Source organism: Myxine glutinosa, chromosome 4 (genome assembly GCF_964187855.1).
Source record: "Myxine glutinosa chromosome 4, kmMyxGlut1.1, whole genome shotgun sequence".
NCBI lineage: Eukaryota > Metazoa > Chordata > Myxini > Myxiniformes > Myxinidae > Myxine > Myxine glutinosa.
The window spans coordinates 93,013,861-93,034,893 of NC_136264.1; the positions used below are offsets into that span (position 1 = coordinate 93,013,861).

A 21,033-nucleotide genomic window follows, 5' to 3' on the forward strand; every position below is an offset into this window, starting at 1 on the left:
CCATGAAAAGATATCACAATGGGCCCATATGAAGCACGCGCTAAAGGCCATCTTCTACAGTCTAAATGTAATTTTAATGGTAAGAATTACAACATACATTAACCTCTTCAATTAAAATAAATTAACATTATCATCTATAGAATGATATAACAAACAAAATAATAAAATCAGCAGCAGAGTATACATACAAGGATACATACCAAGTGTAGTGATCCAATATCCATAGCCATGCCATTTAGTTATCACTGGTCTATTAAAGATAGGTTAATAATTTAATATTGAGAATTTTTACCTCATGTTCTAATATTTTTTAGGGCCCCTGTCAGTGCAGGGCCCTTGGAATCATCCTAACTCCACCCCCCCCCCCCCTTACAGCGCCCCTGTCTGTGTGTGTGTGTCTGTCTGTCTGTCCATGTGCGTGCGTCCGTCGGTGTGCGTGCGTGCGTCTGTCCGTCCGTCCGTCTGTGTGTGCGTGCGTGCGTGTCCGTCTGTGCGCATGTGTGTGTCCGTCTGTGTGTGTGTGTGTGTCTGTGTGTGTGTCTGTCTGTGTGTGTGTCTGTCTGTGTGTGTGTCTGTCTGTGTGTGTGTCCGTCTTTGTGCGTGCGTGTCCGTCTGTGTGCGTGCGTGTCTGTGTGTGTCTGTCTGTGTGTGTGTGTCTGTGTGTGTGTGTGTCTGTGTGTGTGTGTATCTGTGTGTGTGTGTGTCTGTGTGTGTGTCTGTCTGTGTGTGTGTCTGTCTGTGTGTGTGTCTGTCTGGGTGTGTGTCTGTCTGTGTGTGTGTCTGTCTGTGTGTGTGTCTGTCTGTGTGTGTGTCTGTCTGTGTGTGTGTCTGTCTGTGTGTGTGTCTGTCTGTGTGTGTGTCTGTCTGTGTGTGTGTCTGTCTGTGTGTGTGTCTGTCTGTGTGTGTGTCTGTCTGTGTGTCTGTCTGTGTGTGTGTCTGTCTGTGTGTGTGTCTGTCTGTGTGTGTGTCTGTCTGTGTGTGTGTCCGTCTTTGTGCGTGCGTGTCCGTCTGTGTGCGTGCGTGTCTGTGTGTGTCTGTCTGTGTGTGTCTGTGTGTGTGTGTGTCTGTGTGTGTGTGTATCTGTGTGTGTGTGTGTCTGTGTGTGTGTCTGTCGGTGTGTGTGTCTGTCTGTGTGTGTGTCTGTCTGTGTGTGTGTCTGTCTGTGTGTGTGTCTGTCTGTGTGTGTGTCTGTCTGTGTGTGTGTCTGTCTGTGTGTGTGTCTGTCTGTGTGTGTGTCTGTCTGTGTGTCTGTCTGTGTGTGTGTCTGTCTGTGTGTGTGTCTGTCTGTGTGTGTGTCTGTCTGTGTGTCTGTCTGTGTGTGTGTCTGTCTGTGTGTGTGTCTGTCTGTGTGTGTGTCTGTCTGTGTGTGTGTCTGTCTGTGTGTGTGTCTGTCTGTGTGTGTGTCTGTCTGTGTGTGTGTGTGTCTGTGTGTGTGTGTGTCTGTCTGTGTGTGTGTCTGTCTGTGTGTGTGTCTGTCTGTGTGTGTGTCTGTCTGTGTGTGTGTCTGTCTGTGTGTGTGTCTGTCTGTGTGTGTGTCTGTCTGTGTGTGTGTCTGTCTGTGTGTGTGTCTGTCTGTGTGTGTGTCTGTCTGTGTGTGTGTCTGTCTGTGTGTGTGTCTGTCTGTGTGTGTGTCTGTCTGTGTGTGTGTCTGTCTGTGTGTGTGTCTGTCTGTGTGTGTGTCTGTCTGTGTGTGTGTCTGTCTGTGTGTGTGTCTGTCTGTGTGTGTGTCTGTCTGTGTGTGTGTCTGTCTGTGTGTGTGTCTGTCTGTGTGTGTGTCTGTCTGTGTGTGTGTCTGTCTGTGTGTGTGTCTGTCTGTGTGTGTGTCTGTCTGTGTGTGTGTCTGTCTCTGTGTGTGTCTGTCTGTGTGTGTGTCTGTCTGTGTGTGTGTCTGTCTGTGTGTGTGTCTGTCTGTGTGTGTGTCTGTCTGTGTGTGTGTCTGTCTGTGTGTGTGTCTGTCTGTGTGTCTGTCTGTGTGTGTGTCTGTCTCTGTGTGTGTGTGTGTCTGTCTGTGTGTGTGTCTGTCTGTGTGTGTGTCTGTCTGTGTGTGTGTCTGTCTGTGTGTGTGTCTGTCTGTGTGTGTGTCTGTCTGTGTGTGTGTCTGTCTATGTGTGTGTCTGTCTGTGTGTGTGTCTGTCTGTGTGTCTGTGTGTCTGTCTGTGTGTGTCTGTCGCTGTGTGTGTGTCTGTCTGTCTGTGTGTGTGTGTGTCTGTCTGTCTGTGTGTGTGTCTGTGTGTGTGTGTGTCTGTGTGTGTGTGTGTCTGTCTGTGTGTGTGTCTGTCTGTGTGTGTGTCTGTCTGTGTGTGTGTCTGTGTGTGTGTCTGTCTGTGTGTGTGTCTGTCTGTGTGTGTGTCTGTCTGTGTGTGTGTCTGTCTGTGTGTGTGTGTCTGTCTGTGTGTGTGTGTCTGTCTGTGTGTGTGTGTCTGTCTGTGTGTGTGTGTCTGTCTGTGTGTGTGTGTCTGTCTGTGTGTGTGTGTCTGTCTGTCTGTCTGTGTGTCTGTCTGTCTGTCTGTGTGTCTGTCTGTGTGTGTGTCTGTCTGTGTGTGTGTGTCTGTGTGTGTGTGTGTCTGTCTGTCTGTCTGTCTGTCTGTCTGTATGTACACTGTACAGGTGAGTTGAAAGAGGCTTTAACAGCCCATCCACCACAACATAGAATGAGATGACCGTTTTTACGGCGTAGCCCATCGCGCAAAGCCATCTAGAACAGTGTTTGTCTGTCTGTATCTACAGTCACGTGAAAAAGTAAGCACACCCCATGTAAAGTTTTGACTTTTCAACATATTTCAACATACAGCTATTTGATCTTCATTTCAACAATATTGATAGATAAAGGTGATATTATATAACAAATATCATGAAACATTTTCATTTTGTAGTCCACTGTATAAATTAAATAAACATAAATGCAAATTTCGCATATGGAAAAAGTAAGTACACCCTTGGCTCTAATATGTGGTATTGCCCCCTTTGGCAGAAACAACCTCAAGTAGGCGTTTCTTATAACTGTCTACCAGTCTCTGACATCGACTGGGAGAAATTTTTGCCCACTCCTCCATGCAGACTACTTTCAGCTGTGCGATGTTTGAGGGGTTTCTTGCATGCACAGCTCGTTTCAAATCCCCCCACAACATCTCGATGGGATTTAGATCCGGGCTTTGACTTGGCCATTGCAGAAACCTCCTTTTCTTTATTTTCAGCCATTCCTTGGTGGATTTACTGTTATGCTTAGGGTCATTGTCATGTTGCAAGATCCACCTTCGGTTGAGCTTCAACTTTCCGACAGATGGCCTCACATTATCCTCAAGCACCCTCTGGTACAATGAAGAATTCATAGTGGTTTCTATGATGGTGAGCTGCCCAGGCCCTGATGCAGCAAAGCTGCCCCAAACCATAATATTTCCACCACCATGCTTTACAGTTGGTATCAGGTTCTTGTGGTCAAATGGTGTCTTTGGTTTTCGCCAAACATGTCTTCTGGTACTGTGGCCAAATAGCTCTACCTTTGACTCATCTGTCCAGAGCACATTGTTCCAGAAGTGCTGGTCTTTGCCTCGGTGTTCATTGGCAAACTTTACTCTTGCCCTGATGTTCTTTCTGGACAGCAAAGGTTTCCTCCTGGCACACCTCCCATGTAGATCAAATTTGTGCAGCCTCTTTCTAATGGTAGACTCGTGCACTTTGACATCAACAGTGGCAAGAGCTACCTGTAGGTCCCGTGATGACATTCTGGGGTTCTTAGAGACTTCTTTCAGCATCTTGCGGTCTGCTCTCGGGCTGAACTTGCTGGGGTGGCCTGGCCTGAACAAGTTGGCAGTTGTTCGGAATCTTCTCCACTTGTAGATGATCTTCTGGACAGTCGAATGATTGATTTCAAATTGTTTGGAGATTTTTTTAAATCCCTTCCCAGACTCGTAGGCATCTATAACCTTCTTTCTGAAGGCCTCAGAGAGCTCTTTTGATCTAGGCATGGTGACGCCGCACACTTCAACAACAAAGAGCAAACCAAACTAAATGTCTGAGGTTTCAAGAAGACAGGTTCCTCCAAGATCCTCTCGAACGATGTTCTAATCATTTGCACCTGAGCTGGTGCACCTGATTCTAATTTTAGGTATTTGAAGTAGTGATAAATGTGGGGGTGTACTTACTTTTTCCACATGCGACATTTGCATTTGTTTCTTTAACTTATACAATGGACTACAAAATGTAAATGTTTCATGATATTTGTTATATTATATCACCTTTATCTATCAATATTGTTGAAATGAAGATCAAATAGCTGTATGTTGAAATATGTTGAAAAAGTCAAAACTTTACATGGGGTGTACTTACTTTTTCACGTGACTGTATGTCTGTATGTATGTATGTATGTATGTATGTATGTATGTATATATGTACATGTATGTATGTATGTATGTATGTATGTCTCCTCAAACGTATACAAATCAGACCTGAAGATCTGGTCACATAACAGGGTGATGTGATTACGTCTGATGTCATTACGGCAGTATGACGGTTGACTCTCCACACACCGCCATTTTGATTTATTTGCCGTTCATGCCGAACATATCGTCGAACCTGTCATCTATCACAATCGCCATGCTGTACACCTTTACGCTATTCATTCAGTGTGAAACACAAACAAACCGATTGTTAAAATGACCATGAAATATCGAAAGCATCGGCGTTACGAATCTTCCAACAAAACGGTACGTATAGGCCTCAGGCGTTAAGCCTCACCTTCAGACCGCTTCAGACAAATTAAGCACAGGTTTCTTAATACAATAGTGTATCGTTTCACTGGTCTCATTTTCATAATAATAATAATAATAATATAGTAAATATGACCATAATACTTTCATCCCAATGTCATGAATACAAAGTTAATGGATTGAAGCAGTGTATGATTCATGAATCAATGATATAAGCTGTGTTCGGCACAAATATTAATAATCGCAGAAGTAAGGAATTAGCCTCGGTTTTTTAATGGTAATATTATTTTCGAAATAACGTTTATATTATAGTAAATCAAATCGTAACACTAATCCCTTCGTAGTGACTGCAAGCATACTGGAAGTTAAAATATATCATCTTCTACATATTAAAGTATGTACCCTGGTACATACTTACCCTGGTATAAAGTATGTACCCTGGTAAAGTGTGTACCCTGGTCAGAATAGGTACACCGTATCCCTGCGTGTCGTAAGAGACGACTAAGAGGGTTGGCGTCAGGAAGGGCATCCGGCCATAAAAACATTGCCTCAAAAAGAGAACCATGACAATCACAAGTACATATGGGCAGGGTACAGCCCGAAGTGGAGATCGGTTTCTGAGGTTTGGGACATGGAATGTAGGGACAATGACAGGGAGATCAGGAGAAGTGGTGGAAGTATTGGTCAGAAGAAGAGTGGACATATGTTGTGTGCAGGAGACGAGATGGAAGGGAAGTGGTGTGAGAATGGTGAAGGGTAGGCAGGGACAGAAATACAAGTTTGTGTGGCAAGGGTGCCCGGAGGGCGTGAATGGTGTTGGTGTCCTGTTTTCTGAGGAGTTTGTAGACAGTGTGGTGAGTGTGACTAGAGTGAGTGATAGGTTGATGATGGTGAAAATGATGATTGGAAAGCTCTTGGTGAACGTCATCTCGGGATATGCTCCGCAGGTTGGTCGAAGCGATGAAGAGAAGGACAAGTTCTGGTGTGCGATAGAGAAGCTGATGGAAAACGTGAAAGATGAGGAAGTTGTTGTGGTGGGAGGAGACCTAAATGGACATGTGGGAAGGAGTATGGACGGTTTTGAGGGAGTTCATGGGGGTTACGGATATGGTGTGAGAAATGGAGAAGGTGAAAGGATTTTGGAGTTTGCTGATGGAGCTGATTTGTTGATTTGTAATACTCAGTTCCAGAAAGAGGACAATAAGCTTGTTACATACACGTCAGGTGGGTCAACGACAACCGTTGACTACCTGATGGTGCGTAGGCGAGATAGGGGGCACCTCTGGGACACAAAGGTGATCCCGGGGGACGAGGCTGTTTCACAGCACCACTTGGTTGTCTGCGACATAAGGGTGAAAGGTGCGAGGAGAGCTCGGCGGGTGAAGTACCAACCGAGAATGAAGGTGTGGAGGTTGAAAGAGGTGACAGTAAGGGAGGCATTAAAAGAGAGGCTGAGTAGGGTAGAGGATGATGTGGTTGAGCGTGAAAGTGGTTGGATGTCAATGAAAGCTAGTCTGTTGGGAGCCGTTGGTGAGGTATGTGGATGGACAAAAGGACCACCGAGGCACTCGGAAACATGGTGGTGGGATGTTGAAGTTGGAAAGAGGATTGAGGAGAAGAGGAAGAAGTTCAAAGAGTGGCAGAAGGCGAAGGGTACGGGAGCAGAAACAGCAGAGCATGAAAGTTATAAGGCAGCCAGGAAGGCTGCAAAGAAAGAGGTAGCAAAGGCGCAGGAGGCATGTAGGAAAATGTTCGGAGAACGCTTGGATTCGGAAGAGGGTCAGAAAGCAGTATTCAGGATTGCAAAGCACATAGCGAAAGAGAGGTGTGATGTGATGGGGGTGAGTTGCTTGAAGGATGAAGTGGGACAAATCGTTGTCGACCCAGATGGAATTAAAGGAAGATGGAAAAGATATATGGAAATGCTGTTGAATACAGAGAATGAATGGGATGGCAACATAGAGAGTAACCCAGTTTTAGGACCGGCAGAGAAGCTAACTGAGAAGGAAGTTGAGGAAGTGATAAAAGCAATGAAGAGTGGAAAAGCGGGAGGGCCGACGGGAGTTGTGGGAGATATGTTGAAGGCAGCAGGAAGTTGGGGTGTGAAGAGAATGACAGAGATCTGTAATCTGGTGGTGAAAGAAGGCCACATTCCAGTGGCTTGGGAACTGAGTACCCTCGTCCCTCTATACAAGGGGAAAGGTGACCCTCTGGAGTGTGGCTCGTACCGAGCGATAAAGTTATTGGAGCATGGAATGAAGGTATTGGAAAGGGTGTTGGAAAGGAGGATAAGGAAGAAAGTGAAGATCGACGAAATGCAGTTTGGATTTATGCCAGGAAGAGGAACGACAGATGCGCTTTTCATTGTGAGGCAGTTGCAGGAGAAGTACATGGATAAGAGGAAGAAGTTGTTTTTTGGGTTTGTTGATCTGGAGAAAGCATTCGATAGGGTTCCACGCAAAGTATTGACATGGGCATTGAGGAAGTTAGGAGTGGAGGAATGGTTGATCAGAGTAGTGATGGCAATGTACAAAAGAGCACGCAGAGCTGTAAGGACGAAGGACGGGAACAGTGGTGAGTTTGAGGTGAAGGTGGGAGTGCATCAGGGGTCGGTACTAAGTCCACTACTATTTGTAGCTGTGATGGAGGTGCTGGCTCAGAACGTAAAGGAGGGTTTACCGTGGGAGTTGTTGTATGCAGATGATCTGGTGTTGATTGCGGAAAGTATGGATGGACTGAAGGAAAAGATGAACAAGTGGAAGGAATGTATGGAGACAAAAGGTCTGAAGGTGAATATCGGAAAGACAAAGGTGATGGCAAGTGGTAAAGCATGTGGTGAGGTGGAAAGAACTGGGAAGTGGCCGTGTGCTGTGTGCAGGAAGGGTGTCGGAGTGAACTCCATTCAGTGTACAATGTGCGCTGAGTGGGTTCATCAAAAATGTAGTGGTCTGAGAGGGTCATTAACCAGTGTGGCAGCTCCATTCAAATGTAAGGTGTGCGCAGAGGGAGCTGCAGATGGAGGAAATGTTGAGTTGGATCTTGGAGATGGCGTGAAGCTGGAAGGTGTGAAAACATTTTGCTACCTCGGAGACCTGCTGAATGGAGAAGGTGGATCAGACTCGGCAACGGTTGCTCGAGTGAGATGTGCATGGAAGAAGTTTCGGGAACTGAGTGGCGTGCTGATGAGGAGGAGAGTGTCGCTGAAGCTGAAGGGAAAGGTGTATGCTGCATGTGTGAGAAGTGTTATGATTTATGGGAGCGAGACATGGGTAATGAACGTAGAGCAGCAACGAAGGCTGGAAAGGGTGGAAATGCGAATGGTTCGATGGATGTGCGGAGTATCGTTGAGAGAGAGGAGGACAAATGATGAATTGCGAAAGATGATGGGAATATTGCCTGTGATTGATGCTGTGAAGAGGAACAGGTTGAGATGGTTTGGTCATGTATTGAGGAAGGATGAAAGTGACTGGTTGAGAAGAGTGATGGAAGTTAATGTAGAAGGAAGTAGAGGACGGGGAAGACCGAGAAAGACTTGGCTAAAGATGGTGGAAGAAGAAATGCGGGCAAGGGGGTTAACAAGGAGAGATGCAGAAAATAGGGCAAAATGGAGAAGATTGTCATGGGGACCGCAAGGCTAACCCCCGCTCTAGCAGGGAAAAATGCCTTAAAATGCATGTTGTTGTTGTTGTTGTTGTTGTACATATTAAAGTAGCGGCAGTTTTGTGTCCGTTACGTCATTACGTCTATGATGTCATTATGGTGGCCGACTCTACCGACCGAAATTTTAATTTACTAGTACACCTACACCCGCTCACTGCGGGAGCTGCAGAAAGGGTCATCCCTCTTTGGAGTATATAGATTACAGTAGATCTATGGTCGGGTCTCAAGAACATTGGGTGTTTGTTCATTTACCAAGTTTGTTGTGGAGAGATGCCCCAAGTGGTTTAAGTATTCGAGCAAGAACTCCATTCAAAACCGTTAAGGAACGGCTGGGCTGGCTTGGCAAGCGCCAGCTAGCAACTTGTTAAATGAGCACACCTCCAACCCTAGTGGGGTATATAGATTACAGTAGTTTTTCGCTCAGTTCTGCAAGTAAAACTTACCTCACGGATGTCGGGATTCCTCCAGATTTATTGTTGAATGTTATCAGCAGCATCAGCGACTGTTTAAAAATCGAATCATACGTGATTGTGGTTTATAATATTTTACAAGCCAGGCTACGCCCTGTTAGACTTTTGGTCTTGTTTATCACTTCCGAGTTTCTTTATTTATTGACCATTGAACTTTAGTGTGTCTGTCCAGGCCTTAACCTCTGTACCATTTGAGCTTTTGTCATCAAATTTTCAACAAATCATTATAAAGAGATATGGAGAAAAAAATTAATAATATTTGCATTTTTTTAGCTATTGTTTTTGTCAAGTTCAAGTACAAAGCAGACGTGGACGGGCTATGCATTTCAAGATGCTTTCTAGTTACGGTATTGTAAATATAAAAACAGGCATGAAAGGGTAAAAAGTTTTAGCCACTTTAAAGATAAACACCAGAATATATTTGAGCAAAGTGAACAGGTGTTCAAAAATCTCTTTGGCATGCAGGTGGACAATCTATTTTTTTTAAAGGCAACATGCTGTGCGTAGGGGGACAACAACAGTCGAGCAACTTTCAGCATGTCTCTGCATCATCGAGTAAGCCTCTGAGAATCTCAGTTTTCTTTAATGTGCACAGCTTGCCTGTTTTCCATCGATTGGCACGATGCTGATTGTAGGAGGCAACTCTTCAGCTGCTGCCTGTCTTCCAGGTGACTCATCAGACCAGACTTGAACTCCTCGATAGCCTGCACAAGCCAACTGCATTAGAATGCTACAGCATAAATGTGTCACCACTACTGTATCAACTAACCCACCTCCGAACCCCCTACAAATTGTCCCTCTCCCCAAATCAAACAGAATGCTACATCACGAAATTTGAAAGACAAACTTCTCTGTGCCTAAATCACTCACCAAATATGCTAGCATAAAGAGGCCTGCAAGCACTAATCCGAGATAGTAAGCACATCTTTCGGATAAACTCCTTTCATTGTCATTACAGACCAACAAGGCAAATGCCAACCAAGGTTTGCAATTCATCGTTATTAAACCAAGTTAAAATAAAAAAAAAGACGGAAAGTATAAACACACCGCTGTGAAATTGTGATGAGTATTTAAATGTTGTACAAGGTTCTTCTGGAAAGTAGCTTGGTCCACAGCTGCAAACACAAAACCATGTTACATTGTCTTTAAATTCAACCAACAACGAAAATAAACTATTAAATGATGGAAAACAGCAAGCCTCAGAAATACAACTACTGAAATAAAATAGGAACGTTAACAGATAAAAGGACGTGAGAAAGATAAAAATGAAAGAAAAAGTGCACAAGGAGAAACAATCGATTCAAAGATAACAACAACTTAAGGGTAAAAGACAACAGTGATGTTTCGGAGGCGAGATGTTATACCAGGAAGAGCAAAGGTGTCTTTCAAATGCAATGGTGAGTTGGCTATGACTTTAGTACTGGGGAAAACAACCTATTTTGAAGGAAGTGGGGATGCGTGGGGGGATGGAAATGCTTGTATGGATCAATATAGTTTTATAACAAGACGCAATATAGTTTTATAACAAGCATTTAGAAATGCAGAGCGTTGCCGGGGTGGATGGATCACATTAGATCTGAGAACCAATTCCGACTCGCTCACTCATTCATTCATTCGCTGAAACACATCACTGTCAGTAATAGCTTTTTGTTCCTTCAGGAATGTGCGAGACCAATCAGTCACACAACAAGTGCAGATACATTCAAAGTACACCGCCCCATGCCAAATAATTAAATATTCGACAGCGCGGCATTGCTGGGGTGCCTCTGGCGCCCGGCAATACTGCCGTGCAGCTCATAGAGACTGTATTGGGAGGGAGAAACAACAAATAACAACATGCATTTTAAGGCCATTTCCCATGCCAGAGTGGGGGTTAGCCTTGCGGGCCCCATGACAATCTTCTCCATTTTGCCCTATTTTCTGCATCTCTCCTTGTTTAACCCCCTTGCCCGCATTTCTTCTTCCACCATCTTCAGCCAAGTCTTTCTCGGTCTTACCCGCCCTCTACTTCCTTCTCCATTCATTTCCATCACTCTTCTCAACCAGTCACTTTCATCCTTCCTCAACACATGACCAAACCATCTCAACCTGTTTCTCTTCACAGCATCAATCACAGGGTCTATTCCCATCATCTTTCACAATTCATCATTTGTCTTCCTCTCTCTCAACGATACTCCACACATCCACCGAACCATTCGCATTTCCACCCTTTCCAGCCTTCGTTGCTGCTCTATGTAAATTACCCATGTCTCGCTCCCATAAATCATAACACTTCTCACACATGCAGCATACACCTTTCCCTTCAGCTTCAACGACACGCCCCTCCTCGTCAGCATGCCACTCAGTTCCCGAAACTTCTTCCATGCACATCTCACTCCAGCAACCGATGCCGAATCTGATCCACCTTGTCCATTCAGCACGTCTCCGAGGTAGCAAAATGTTTTCACACCTTCCAGCTTCACGCCGTCTCGAAGATCCAACTCAACATTTCCTCCATCTGCAGCTCCCTCTGTGCACACCTTACATTTGAATGTAGCTGCCACACTGGTTAATGACCCTCTCAGACGACTACATTTTTGATGAACCCACTCAGCGCACATTGTACATTGAATGGAGTTCACTCCGACACCCTTCCTGCACACAGCACATGGCCACTTCCCAGTTCTTTCCACCTCACCACATGCTTTACCACTTGCCATTACCTTTGTCTTTCCAATATTCACCTTCAGACCTTTTGTATCCACACATTCCTTCCACTTGTTTATCTTTTCCTTCAGTCCATCCATACTTTCCGCAATCAACACCAGATCATCTGCATACAACAACTCCCACGGTAAACCCTCCTTTACGTTCTGAGCCAGCACCTCCAACACAGCTACAAATAGTAGTGGACCTAGTACCGACCCCTGATGCACTCGCACCTTCACCTCAAACTCACCACTGTTCCCGTCCTTCGTCCTTACAGCTGTGCGCGCTCTTTTGTACATTGCCATCACTACTCTGATCAACCATTCCTCCACTCCTAACTCCCTCAATGCCCATGTCACTACTTCGCGTGGAACCCCATCGAATGCTTTCTCCAGATCAACAAACCCAAGAAACAACTTCTTCCTCTTCTCCATGTACTTCTCCTGCAACTGCCTTACAATAAAAAGTGCGTCTGTCGTTCCTCTTCCTGGCATAAATCCAAACTGCATTTCGTCAATCTTCACTTTCTTCCTTATCCTCCTCTCCAACACCCTTTCCAATACCTTCATTCCATGCTCCAATAACTTTATCGCTCGATACGAGCCACAGTCCAGAGGGTTACCTTTCCCCTTGTATAGAGGGACGAGGGTACTCAGTTCCCAATCCACTGGAATGCGGCCAATACAATGCTGTATTGGGAGGGAGAGATGTACAATAATTGATTGATTAATTGCATAATTAAAATCAATGAAATATTTTCTTAATCAATTGGCTAATAGCATAATTAAACTACGAGTGCTTCATTCGACGGTGTATCTTTTAGAAATTTAATTAAATAAGTCATAAATAAAAAAATTAAATCATTAATCGATTAATCAATAAATAATTAATCGATTAAATGATTAATCAATAAATCAAAAATACCCTTTCGAGCCAAATCACTTGGTCATTGTCATGTCCAAATATCAGCTTCCTAGCTCAAAAGCCTGGCGTTGGCTTAACGGCTAGGGTGCCAGCTTAGGATCCTAGGATCCTGGGTTCGAATCCCGGTCGATCACTGAATTAACGCCAGGGGGGTTGACTCAGCCTGTCATCCTTCCGAGGTCGGCTAATTGAGTACCAGTTCACTGGTAATTCCCTGTTTGTCGTAAAAGGCGACAAACAGGGTTGGCGGCAGGAAGGGCATCCGGCCGTAAAACATTGCTTCAAAAAAGGGACCAAAAAACAACAACCACGGTGCCCGAAAAAGGCCAACCCCCGCTTGCGGGGAAAAATGGCCTCTAAAGGTGGTTTTTTGTTTGTTTTTTTTTAGCTCAAAAGGTGCCTGAGATATTGCCCAGATGAGAAATAAAATAAATAAATAATTAATAATGAAAATAAATAAATAATAATCAAAAAAAATCAATAATTAATCAGTTCGCTAATAGAACACATAAACCACCACCATTTCATCAGAATCTAAAACTTTTTTTTTTTTAAAGAAATTTTAGTCATTAATCGAATAATTAAATAATTAATCAATTAATTGATTAATTGATTGATCAATAAATCAAAAATAGCCTCGGCAGCCAAATCACTTGGTCATTGGCATGTCCAAATATCAGCTTCCTAACTCAAAAGGTGCCTGAGATAATGCCTAGAAGAGAAAGGAAATGTATGAGTACTTAATTAATCACTAATAATTAAAGAACGAATCAATTAATTGATTAATCAACAAACAACAACAACATGCATTTTAAAGGCCATTTTCCCTGCCAGAGCAGGGGTTAGCCTTGCGGTCCCCATAACAATCTTCTCCATTTTGCCCTATTTTCTGCATCTCTCCTTGTTAACCCCCTTGCCCGCATTTCTTCTTCCACCATCTTTAGCCAAGTCTTTCTCGGTCTTCCCCGTCCTCTACTTCCTTCTACATTCATTTCCATCACTCTTCTCAACCAGTCACTTTCATCCTTCCTCAACACATGACCAAACCATCTCAACCTGTTCATCTTCACAGCATCAATCACAGGCTCTATTCCCATCATCTTTCGCAATTCATCATTTGTCTTCCTCTCTCTCAACGATACTCCGCACATCCATCGCACCATTCGCATTTCCACCCTTTCCAACCTTCGTTGCTGCTCTACGTTCATTACCCATGTCTCGCTCCCATAAATCATAACACTTCTCACACATGCAGCATACACCTTTCCCTTCAGCTTCAACGACACTCCCCTCCTCATCAGCACGCCACTCAGTTCCCGAAACTTCTTCCATGCACATCTCATTCTAGCAACCGTTGCCGAGTCTGATCCACCTTCTCCATTCAGCATGTCTCCGAGGTAGCAAAATGTTTTCACACCTTCCAGGTTCACGCCGTCTCCAAGATCCAACTCAACATTTCCTCCATCTGCAGCTCCCTCTGTGCACACCTTACATTTGAATGTAGCTGCCACACTGGTTAATGACCCTCTCAGAGCACTACATTTTTGATGAACCCACTCAGCGCACATTGTACATTGAATGGAGTTCACTCCGACACCCTTCCTGCACACAGCACAGGGCCACTTCCCATTTTTTTCCACCTCATCACATGCTTTACCACTTGCCATCACCTTCATCTTTCCGATATTCACCTTCAGACCTTTTGTCTCCATACATTCCTTCCACTTGTTCATCTTTTCCTTCAGTCCATCCATACTTTCCGCAATCAACACCAGATCATCTGCATACAACAACTCCCACGGTAAACCCTCCTTTACGTTCTGAGCCAGCACCTCCATCACAGCTACAAATAGTATTGGACTTAGTACCGACCCCTGATGCATTCCCACCTTCACCTCAAACTCACCACTGTTCCCGTCCTTCGTCCTTACAGCTGTGCGCGCTCTTTTGTACATTGCCATCACTACTCTGATCAACCATTCCTCCACTCCTAATTTCCTCAATGCCCATGTCAATACTTTGCATGGAACCCTATCGAATGCTTTCTCCAGATCAACAAACCCAAGAAACAACTTCTTCCTCTCCTCCATGTACTTCTCCTGCAACTGCCTCACAATGAAAAGCGCGTCTGTCGTTCCTCTTCCTGGGATAAATCCAAACTGCATTTCGTCGATCTTCACTTTCTTCCTTATCCTCCTCTCCAACACCCTTTCCAATACCTTCATTCCATGCTCCAATAACTTTATCGCTCGGTACGAGCCACACTCCAGAGGGTCACCTTTCCCCTTGTATGGAGGGACGAGGGTACTCAGTTCCCAATCCACTGGAATGCGGCCTTCTTTCACCACCAGATTACAGATCTCTGTCATTTTCTTCACACCCCAACTTCCTGCTGCCTTCAACATATCTCCCACAACTCCAGTCGGCCCTCACGCTTTTCTACTCTTCATTGCTTTTATCGCTTCCTCAACTTCCTTCTCAGTTATCTTCTCTGCCGGTCCTAAAACTGGGTTACTCTCTATGTTGCCATCCCATTCATTCTCTGTATTCAACAGCATTTCCATTTCTTTTCCATCTTCCTTTAATTCCATCTGGGTCCACAACAATTTGTCCCACTTCATCCTTCAAGCAACTCACCCCCATCACATCACACCTCTCTTTCACTATCTGCTTTGCAATCCTGAATACCGCTCTCTGACCCTCTTCCGAATCCAAGCGTTCTCCGAACATTTTCCTACATGCCTCCTGCGCCTTTGCAACCTCTTTCTTTGCAGCCTTCTTGGCTGCCTTATAACTTTCATGCTCTGCTGTTTCTGCTCCCGTACCCTTCGCCTTCTGCCACTACTTGAACTTCTTCCTCTTCTCGTCAATCCTCTTTCCAACTTCATCATCCCAACACCATGTTTCCGAGTACCTCGGTGGTCCTTTTGTCCATCCACATACCTCATCAACGGCTCCCAACAGACTAGCTTTCATTGACATCCAACCACTTTCAAGCTCAACCACATCATCCTCTACCAGACTCGGCTTCTCTTTTAATGCCTCCCTCACTGTCACCTCTTTCAACCTCCATACCTTCATTCTCGGTTGATACTTCACCCGCCGAGCTCTCCTCGCACCTTTCACCCTTATGTCGCAGACAACCAAGTGTTGTTGTGAAACAGCCTCCTCCCCCGGGATCACCTTTGTGTCCCGGAGGTGCCCCCTATCTCGCCTACGCACCATCAGGTAGTCAACGGTTGTCGTCGACCCACCTGACGTGTATGTAACAAGCTTATTATCCTCTTTCTGGAACTGAGTATTACAAATCAACAAATCAGCTCCATCAGAAAACTCCAAAATCCTTTCACCTTCTCCATTTCTCACACCATATCCGTAACCCCCATGAACTCCCTCAAAACCATCCATACTCCTTCCCACATGTCCATTTAGGTCTCTCCTACCACAACAACTTCCTCATCTTTCACGTTTTCCATCAGCTTCTCTGTCGCACACCAGAACTTGTCCTTCTCTTCATCACTCCGACCAACCTGCGGAACATATTCTGAGATGACGTTCACATCATTTTCACCATCATCAACCTATCACTCACTCTAGTCACACTCACCACATTGTCTACAAACTCCTCAGAAAACATGACACCAACACCATTCACACCCTCTGGGCACCCTTGCCATACAAACTTGTATTTCTGTCCCTTCCTACCCTTCACCATTCTCACACCACTTCCCTTCCATCTCGTCTCTTGCACACAACATATGTCCACTCTTCTTCTGACCAATACTTCCACCACTTCTCCTGATCTCCCTGTCATTGTCCCTACATTCCATGTCCCAAACCTCAGAAACCGATCTCCACTTCGGGCTGTACCCTGCCCATATGTAGTTGTAATTGTCATGGTTCTCTTTTTGAGGCAATGTTTTTATGGCCGGATGCCCTTCCTGACGCCAACCCTCTTAGTCGTCTCTTATGACACGCAGGGATACGGTGTACCTATTCTAATCCAGGGTACACACTGGGAAACGTTTAAAACATAGAAATTCTGGGGGGTGTGGGGGGGCGGCGTCAGCATCACGGCTGCGGTTTAAACATATTTAAATAATATTTAAACATCCCGGTGTCTACCCCGGTTCAGAATAGGTACACCATATCCCTGCGCATCGTAAGAGGCAACTCAGGGTTGGCGTCAGGAAGGGCATCCAGCCATAAAAACATTGCCTCAAACAGGGAACCATGATTGTCATGGGGCCCGCAAGGCTAACCCCCGCTCTAGCGGGGAAAATGGCCTTAAAAACGATCATTCATTCATTCATTCATTTTAACAAAACCAAGAAAAATAATCTGGGAAAAGTCTCTAAGTGAGGACGTGGATTTGAGAAAGAAGGAGCAGAGGTGGAAGAAAAAACGAGATATAGGGGGCGGGGCACAAGTCGAGACGAGGAAGAGAGCGAACAAGCACGTGTCCGGGAGGAGAGAAAGAATGAATAAAGAATTTTTTTGTGTTTGTTTATTTGTTTGTTTTGTTTTTAAAACGTTGGACAAAGGGTAAGATGTTTGTGAGAGGTAGGGGGGAGAAAAGAAAATCAAAGAAACAAGCAAATACTATGAAGGAAAAAACTTATATTCACAAAATACTGACGGGGGGGGGGGGGGGGGGAGGGATCAATGAATCAATTAATTAATTAATTGATTACTCAATAAATCAAAAAAATATTTTACAGCCAGATCACTTGGTCATTGGCATGTCCGCTCCTTTCTCCGTTCATACACCGCTCCTTTCCTGTGCCATCTCCAGGCGCTGCCTAACGTCATTGCCGGGCACCGAAGGGGGCCCAGCAATGACACACGCTGAAAGGGAGTACTCAGTTTTCACTCTGGTTGTTTGTTTCCTTTCTTGTTTTCTTGTTTGTAGCTCAGCCATCATTTGAGCTAGCAAGCTGAAATTTGGGCACAACAGTGAGGAAGTATTGTCAAAAACGGTATTTTTTGGTTTTTGATTAATCACTTAATTGATTAGTTACTTAATTATGGATTAATTAAGTACTTATTTATTTCCTTTCTCATCTGGGCAATATCTCAGGCACCTTTTGAGCTAGGAAGCTAATATTTGGACACGATAGCGACCAAGTGATGTGGCTATAAAGGATATTTTTAATTTATTGATTCATCAATTAATCGATTAATTATTTTTTGATTCATCAATTAATTATTTAATTTTTTCGATTAATGACTTATTTAATTTTCAAAAAGTTACAGCTTGGAATGAAACTCTGGTGGTTTAGGTATGCTGTTCGCCAATTGATTAAGAAAATATTTTATGGTGATTATTTATCGATTTTAATTATGCAATTAATCAATCAATTATTCTGCACCTCTCCCACCCAATTGTCTCTATGAGCTGCACGGCGGTATTGCCTTAATTGCGGATCATATCAACAAGGCATTGGAGCCCAAGGGTGAAGCTCGATTAGTTGCTTTAGGCATCTCAAAAGCCTTTGATAAAGTTTGGCACAGAGGTCTGCGCCACAAGCTTCAGTCATATGGTGTATCTGGAGTAATGCATTCAATCATCTCAGCTTTCCTTACAAATCGCAAGATGAAAGTGGAACTTCAGGGTCAATCTTCTACTACTTTGGTGGTGTCCCACATCAATTCTGGTGTCCCACAGGGCTCTGTCCTTGGTCCCACATTGTTCCTTGTTTATATCAATGATCTTCCTGATAATGTTCTGTCTCAGCTAGCCATGTATGCTGATGATTCCTCACTTTACTGTGCATCTACTGATTCATTCAACTCCACTCGTAATGAGGTTGGAGTTTCACTGGACAAAGATTTCGAGAATGTATTGAAGTGGGGCATGACCGGCTGGTGACCTTCAATGCAAATAAAACTAAATTGTTGTTCATATCTAGCTCTAGAAAGAGATCTTTCCCCTATTTGGACTTGGGGTCTTCAACCTTAACAGACTCATCTGAGCTTTGGCTTCTTGGTCCGGATATCTCCTCTAACCTCCGCTGGGATAAGTACATTTCTGGTATTGCCAAGACAGCTTCCAAACGAGTTGGTTGTCTTTATCGAGCTCAGAGGTATTTACCTCCCGAGGCTGTTTTGTACCTGCACAAGACAACTATACTCCGCTCATGGAGTACTGTTGCCACATTTGGGCTGGAGCACCGGCCTTCCACTTATCTGTATTTGATAGGCTCCAGAAACACATAAAAACCTGGTTGGTGTGGAGATGGGTTCAACTATTCAACTGCTCTCTGTAGGTCAGTTGCCACTCTTGGTTTGTTCTACAGATATTTTCATGGCAAATGTTCCGTTTCTTTCTAAATTGGTTCGTCCCGTACAAGTATTTGGGCCCAAGGCTCGATTTGCTATCTCTGCACACCCATACACTATAGCTGATCCAAAGTGCAGAACAAAAGGCTAGATGCAGATAATTTTATCCTTTGTGCTGTCTCACTGTCGAAATCACTACCTAACCTGTAAAATGCTTCCTACTATCCTATGATCTAATCAGCTGCAAGAGGAATTTCAATTCCTACTTCCTACTTATTTGAGGGTTAATCACGTTTTACCTGACTTCTGCTACTTCCTGCGTCTTGGCTGTTTTCTTTTATGTTTTTTTTTTTTTTTTTTTTTGCTTTATCCTTATCTTTTTCAAACCTTCCCTTAGCCCCTTTCTTAGAGTGGCTTTAGGTCTTGTTTAGGGCGATTTCCATTTTTAAAATTGTATTTAGTATTTTCAGTTGCACATCTAAATGGAATATTGCCTCTAATGGCCTCTAAAGGTGGTTATATCTAAATGGAATATTGCCAGTCTAGGATCCGACCAATACAGGCCAGAGTTCTGGGCCCTACGGGCGGGCCTCAGATGCCAGAGTTCTCTCCTGCATTCTCATTGATTAAAAGGTCTCTCCTGCATTTTCAGCTATGTCTGATCGTAAAAATAACTTTTAATCATGGCAACATTTTGGGACTTTTTAATCTATTTGTTTGACCAACATCATCCAATTTTGAAATATCTATTTTTTTACCAACATTTTAATCAACTAGGGCATGCCCGTACTATATATATATATCTAAAATTATATCCCCCCCCTCTATTTACATGAAATGGTTTGGTCCATTCGCAAAGCCAAAGCGAACGGCTTGCGAGTACGGTGACAATCCCCCCCCTCTATTTACATGAAATGGTTTGGTCCATTCGCAAAGCCAAAGCGAACGGCTTGCGAGTACGGTAGAACCCCCCCCCCCCCTCTATTTACATGAAATGGTTTGGTCCATTCGCAAAGCCAAAGCGAACGGCGAACAGCTAAATCGCCATAGCTCGGTAGCTCGCTGCTCTCTGATTGGTCGAATCGTTTTTTGGACATAGCTCGGTAACTACTTGTCCGATTAATATGAAACCTTGAAAAGGCACATCCTCGGGTCCCCAGCAATATACCTGGCAAGTTTCAAGTATATCGGACCGGTAGTTGTCGAGAAACAGCGGTCGCATACACACAGAGATTACTGGAATTTATAGATAGATAACACGAGCGGGCACCCCCGCCCCCCGGGCGAGAGTACGCATGTCGGCCCACCGAACACGGGTGGCCACTTGGTGTCCGGGGAGTCAAATAACGTAAAATTATCAAGTACAGCACCACAATCAATATAGTAATCACCTAGATGTCACAAGATGAGGAAAATGTGTGATAAAGACGCTGCACTGTAATCACCAATATTGTAATCACTGCTGTGAGAGGTGAGGTAACACGAGGTGAGAAAAGCATGCGATTTGCCGCACCACCAAGAATCCAAGATGGAACGTTGTTTGCTGACACAGAAAGATGCAATAATACAGTAGACACAAATAACAATGCTGGGAAAAACTGTCGCACCTAATTGGTCAGTGCCGTGACCAATCGACGAAAGAATATTGCTGACATAGCTACAGCAACACAACTTCTACTTATTATAATATATGTCTTAGAATATGACATGAAAACAAAGAAAATCATGCAAAAATTGACTATGACATTCCAGAAAATGCAGTTTTTTGCTCATTTGTAACTTTGCTATCTACATGTCTACATGTACTTGTATATTTTGCCTTTCAACTTGGCATATATCAAAGAGTTCATAACTGAAAATAAACTTCATTGCTTTTGTTGTCATTTAATAACTTAGCTATACATTACTCCTGATAACATTACTCCTTCAGTAGATATGGTGTACTGATAATTCATACAACTTAGTTGGCCTGCATGTCTGAACGGTGCAGCATGCGGACGAGTTCCGAATGCAGTCTAAAACCACACCAATCATTAAGAACTAGACTAGAGCAATGCAACTGTGTTGCCAATATGCCTCCGCCTAGTCCCACAAAGGGTAGAAGCCCTCTTTCACCATCCTAAAAATAAACAAGTTTGATTTAAATGACTTCAGCTGTTTTCAAGTATAATATTTTCACCAGCCATGACCGGTTTCACATCGGTCGGTGAAGCGGTTTCAAAGAAGGGATTTTTTTAAATATCAGCTTTCAAGCTAATAGGGCTGCCATACCACTGATATATGACCTTAAAAAATGTACACTT

At 44.0% G+C, this 21,033-nt stretch overlaps 1 protein-coding gene across 3 annotated transcripts in view; it reads right to left on the reverse strand.

Moving 5' to 3' along the window:
- Nucleotides 1-21,033, reverse strand: part of FANCD2 (FA complementation group D2) — a 340,198-nt gene that overhangs the window by 299,933 nt on the left and 19,232 nt on the right. For all 3 annotated transcript variants that reach the window (XM_078776144.1, XM_068112928.2, XM_078776145.1), the window contains exons 4-5: nt 9,884-9,951; nt 9,437-9,540 (exon numbers count right to left, since the gene is read on the reverse strand). In XM_078776144.1, the coding sequence (XP_078632270.1) occupies nt 9,437-9,540; nt 9,884-9,951 (172 nt within the window). The remainder of the gene's footprint in view (nt 1-9,436; nt 9,541-9,883; nt 9,952-21,033) is intronic.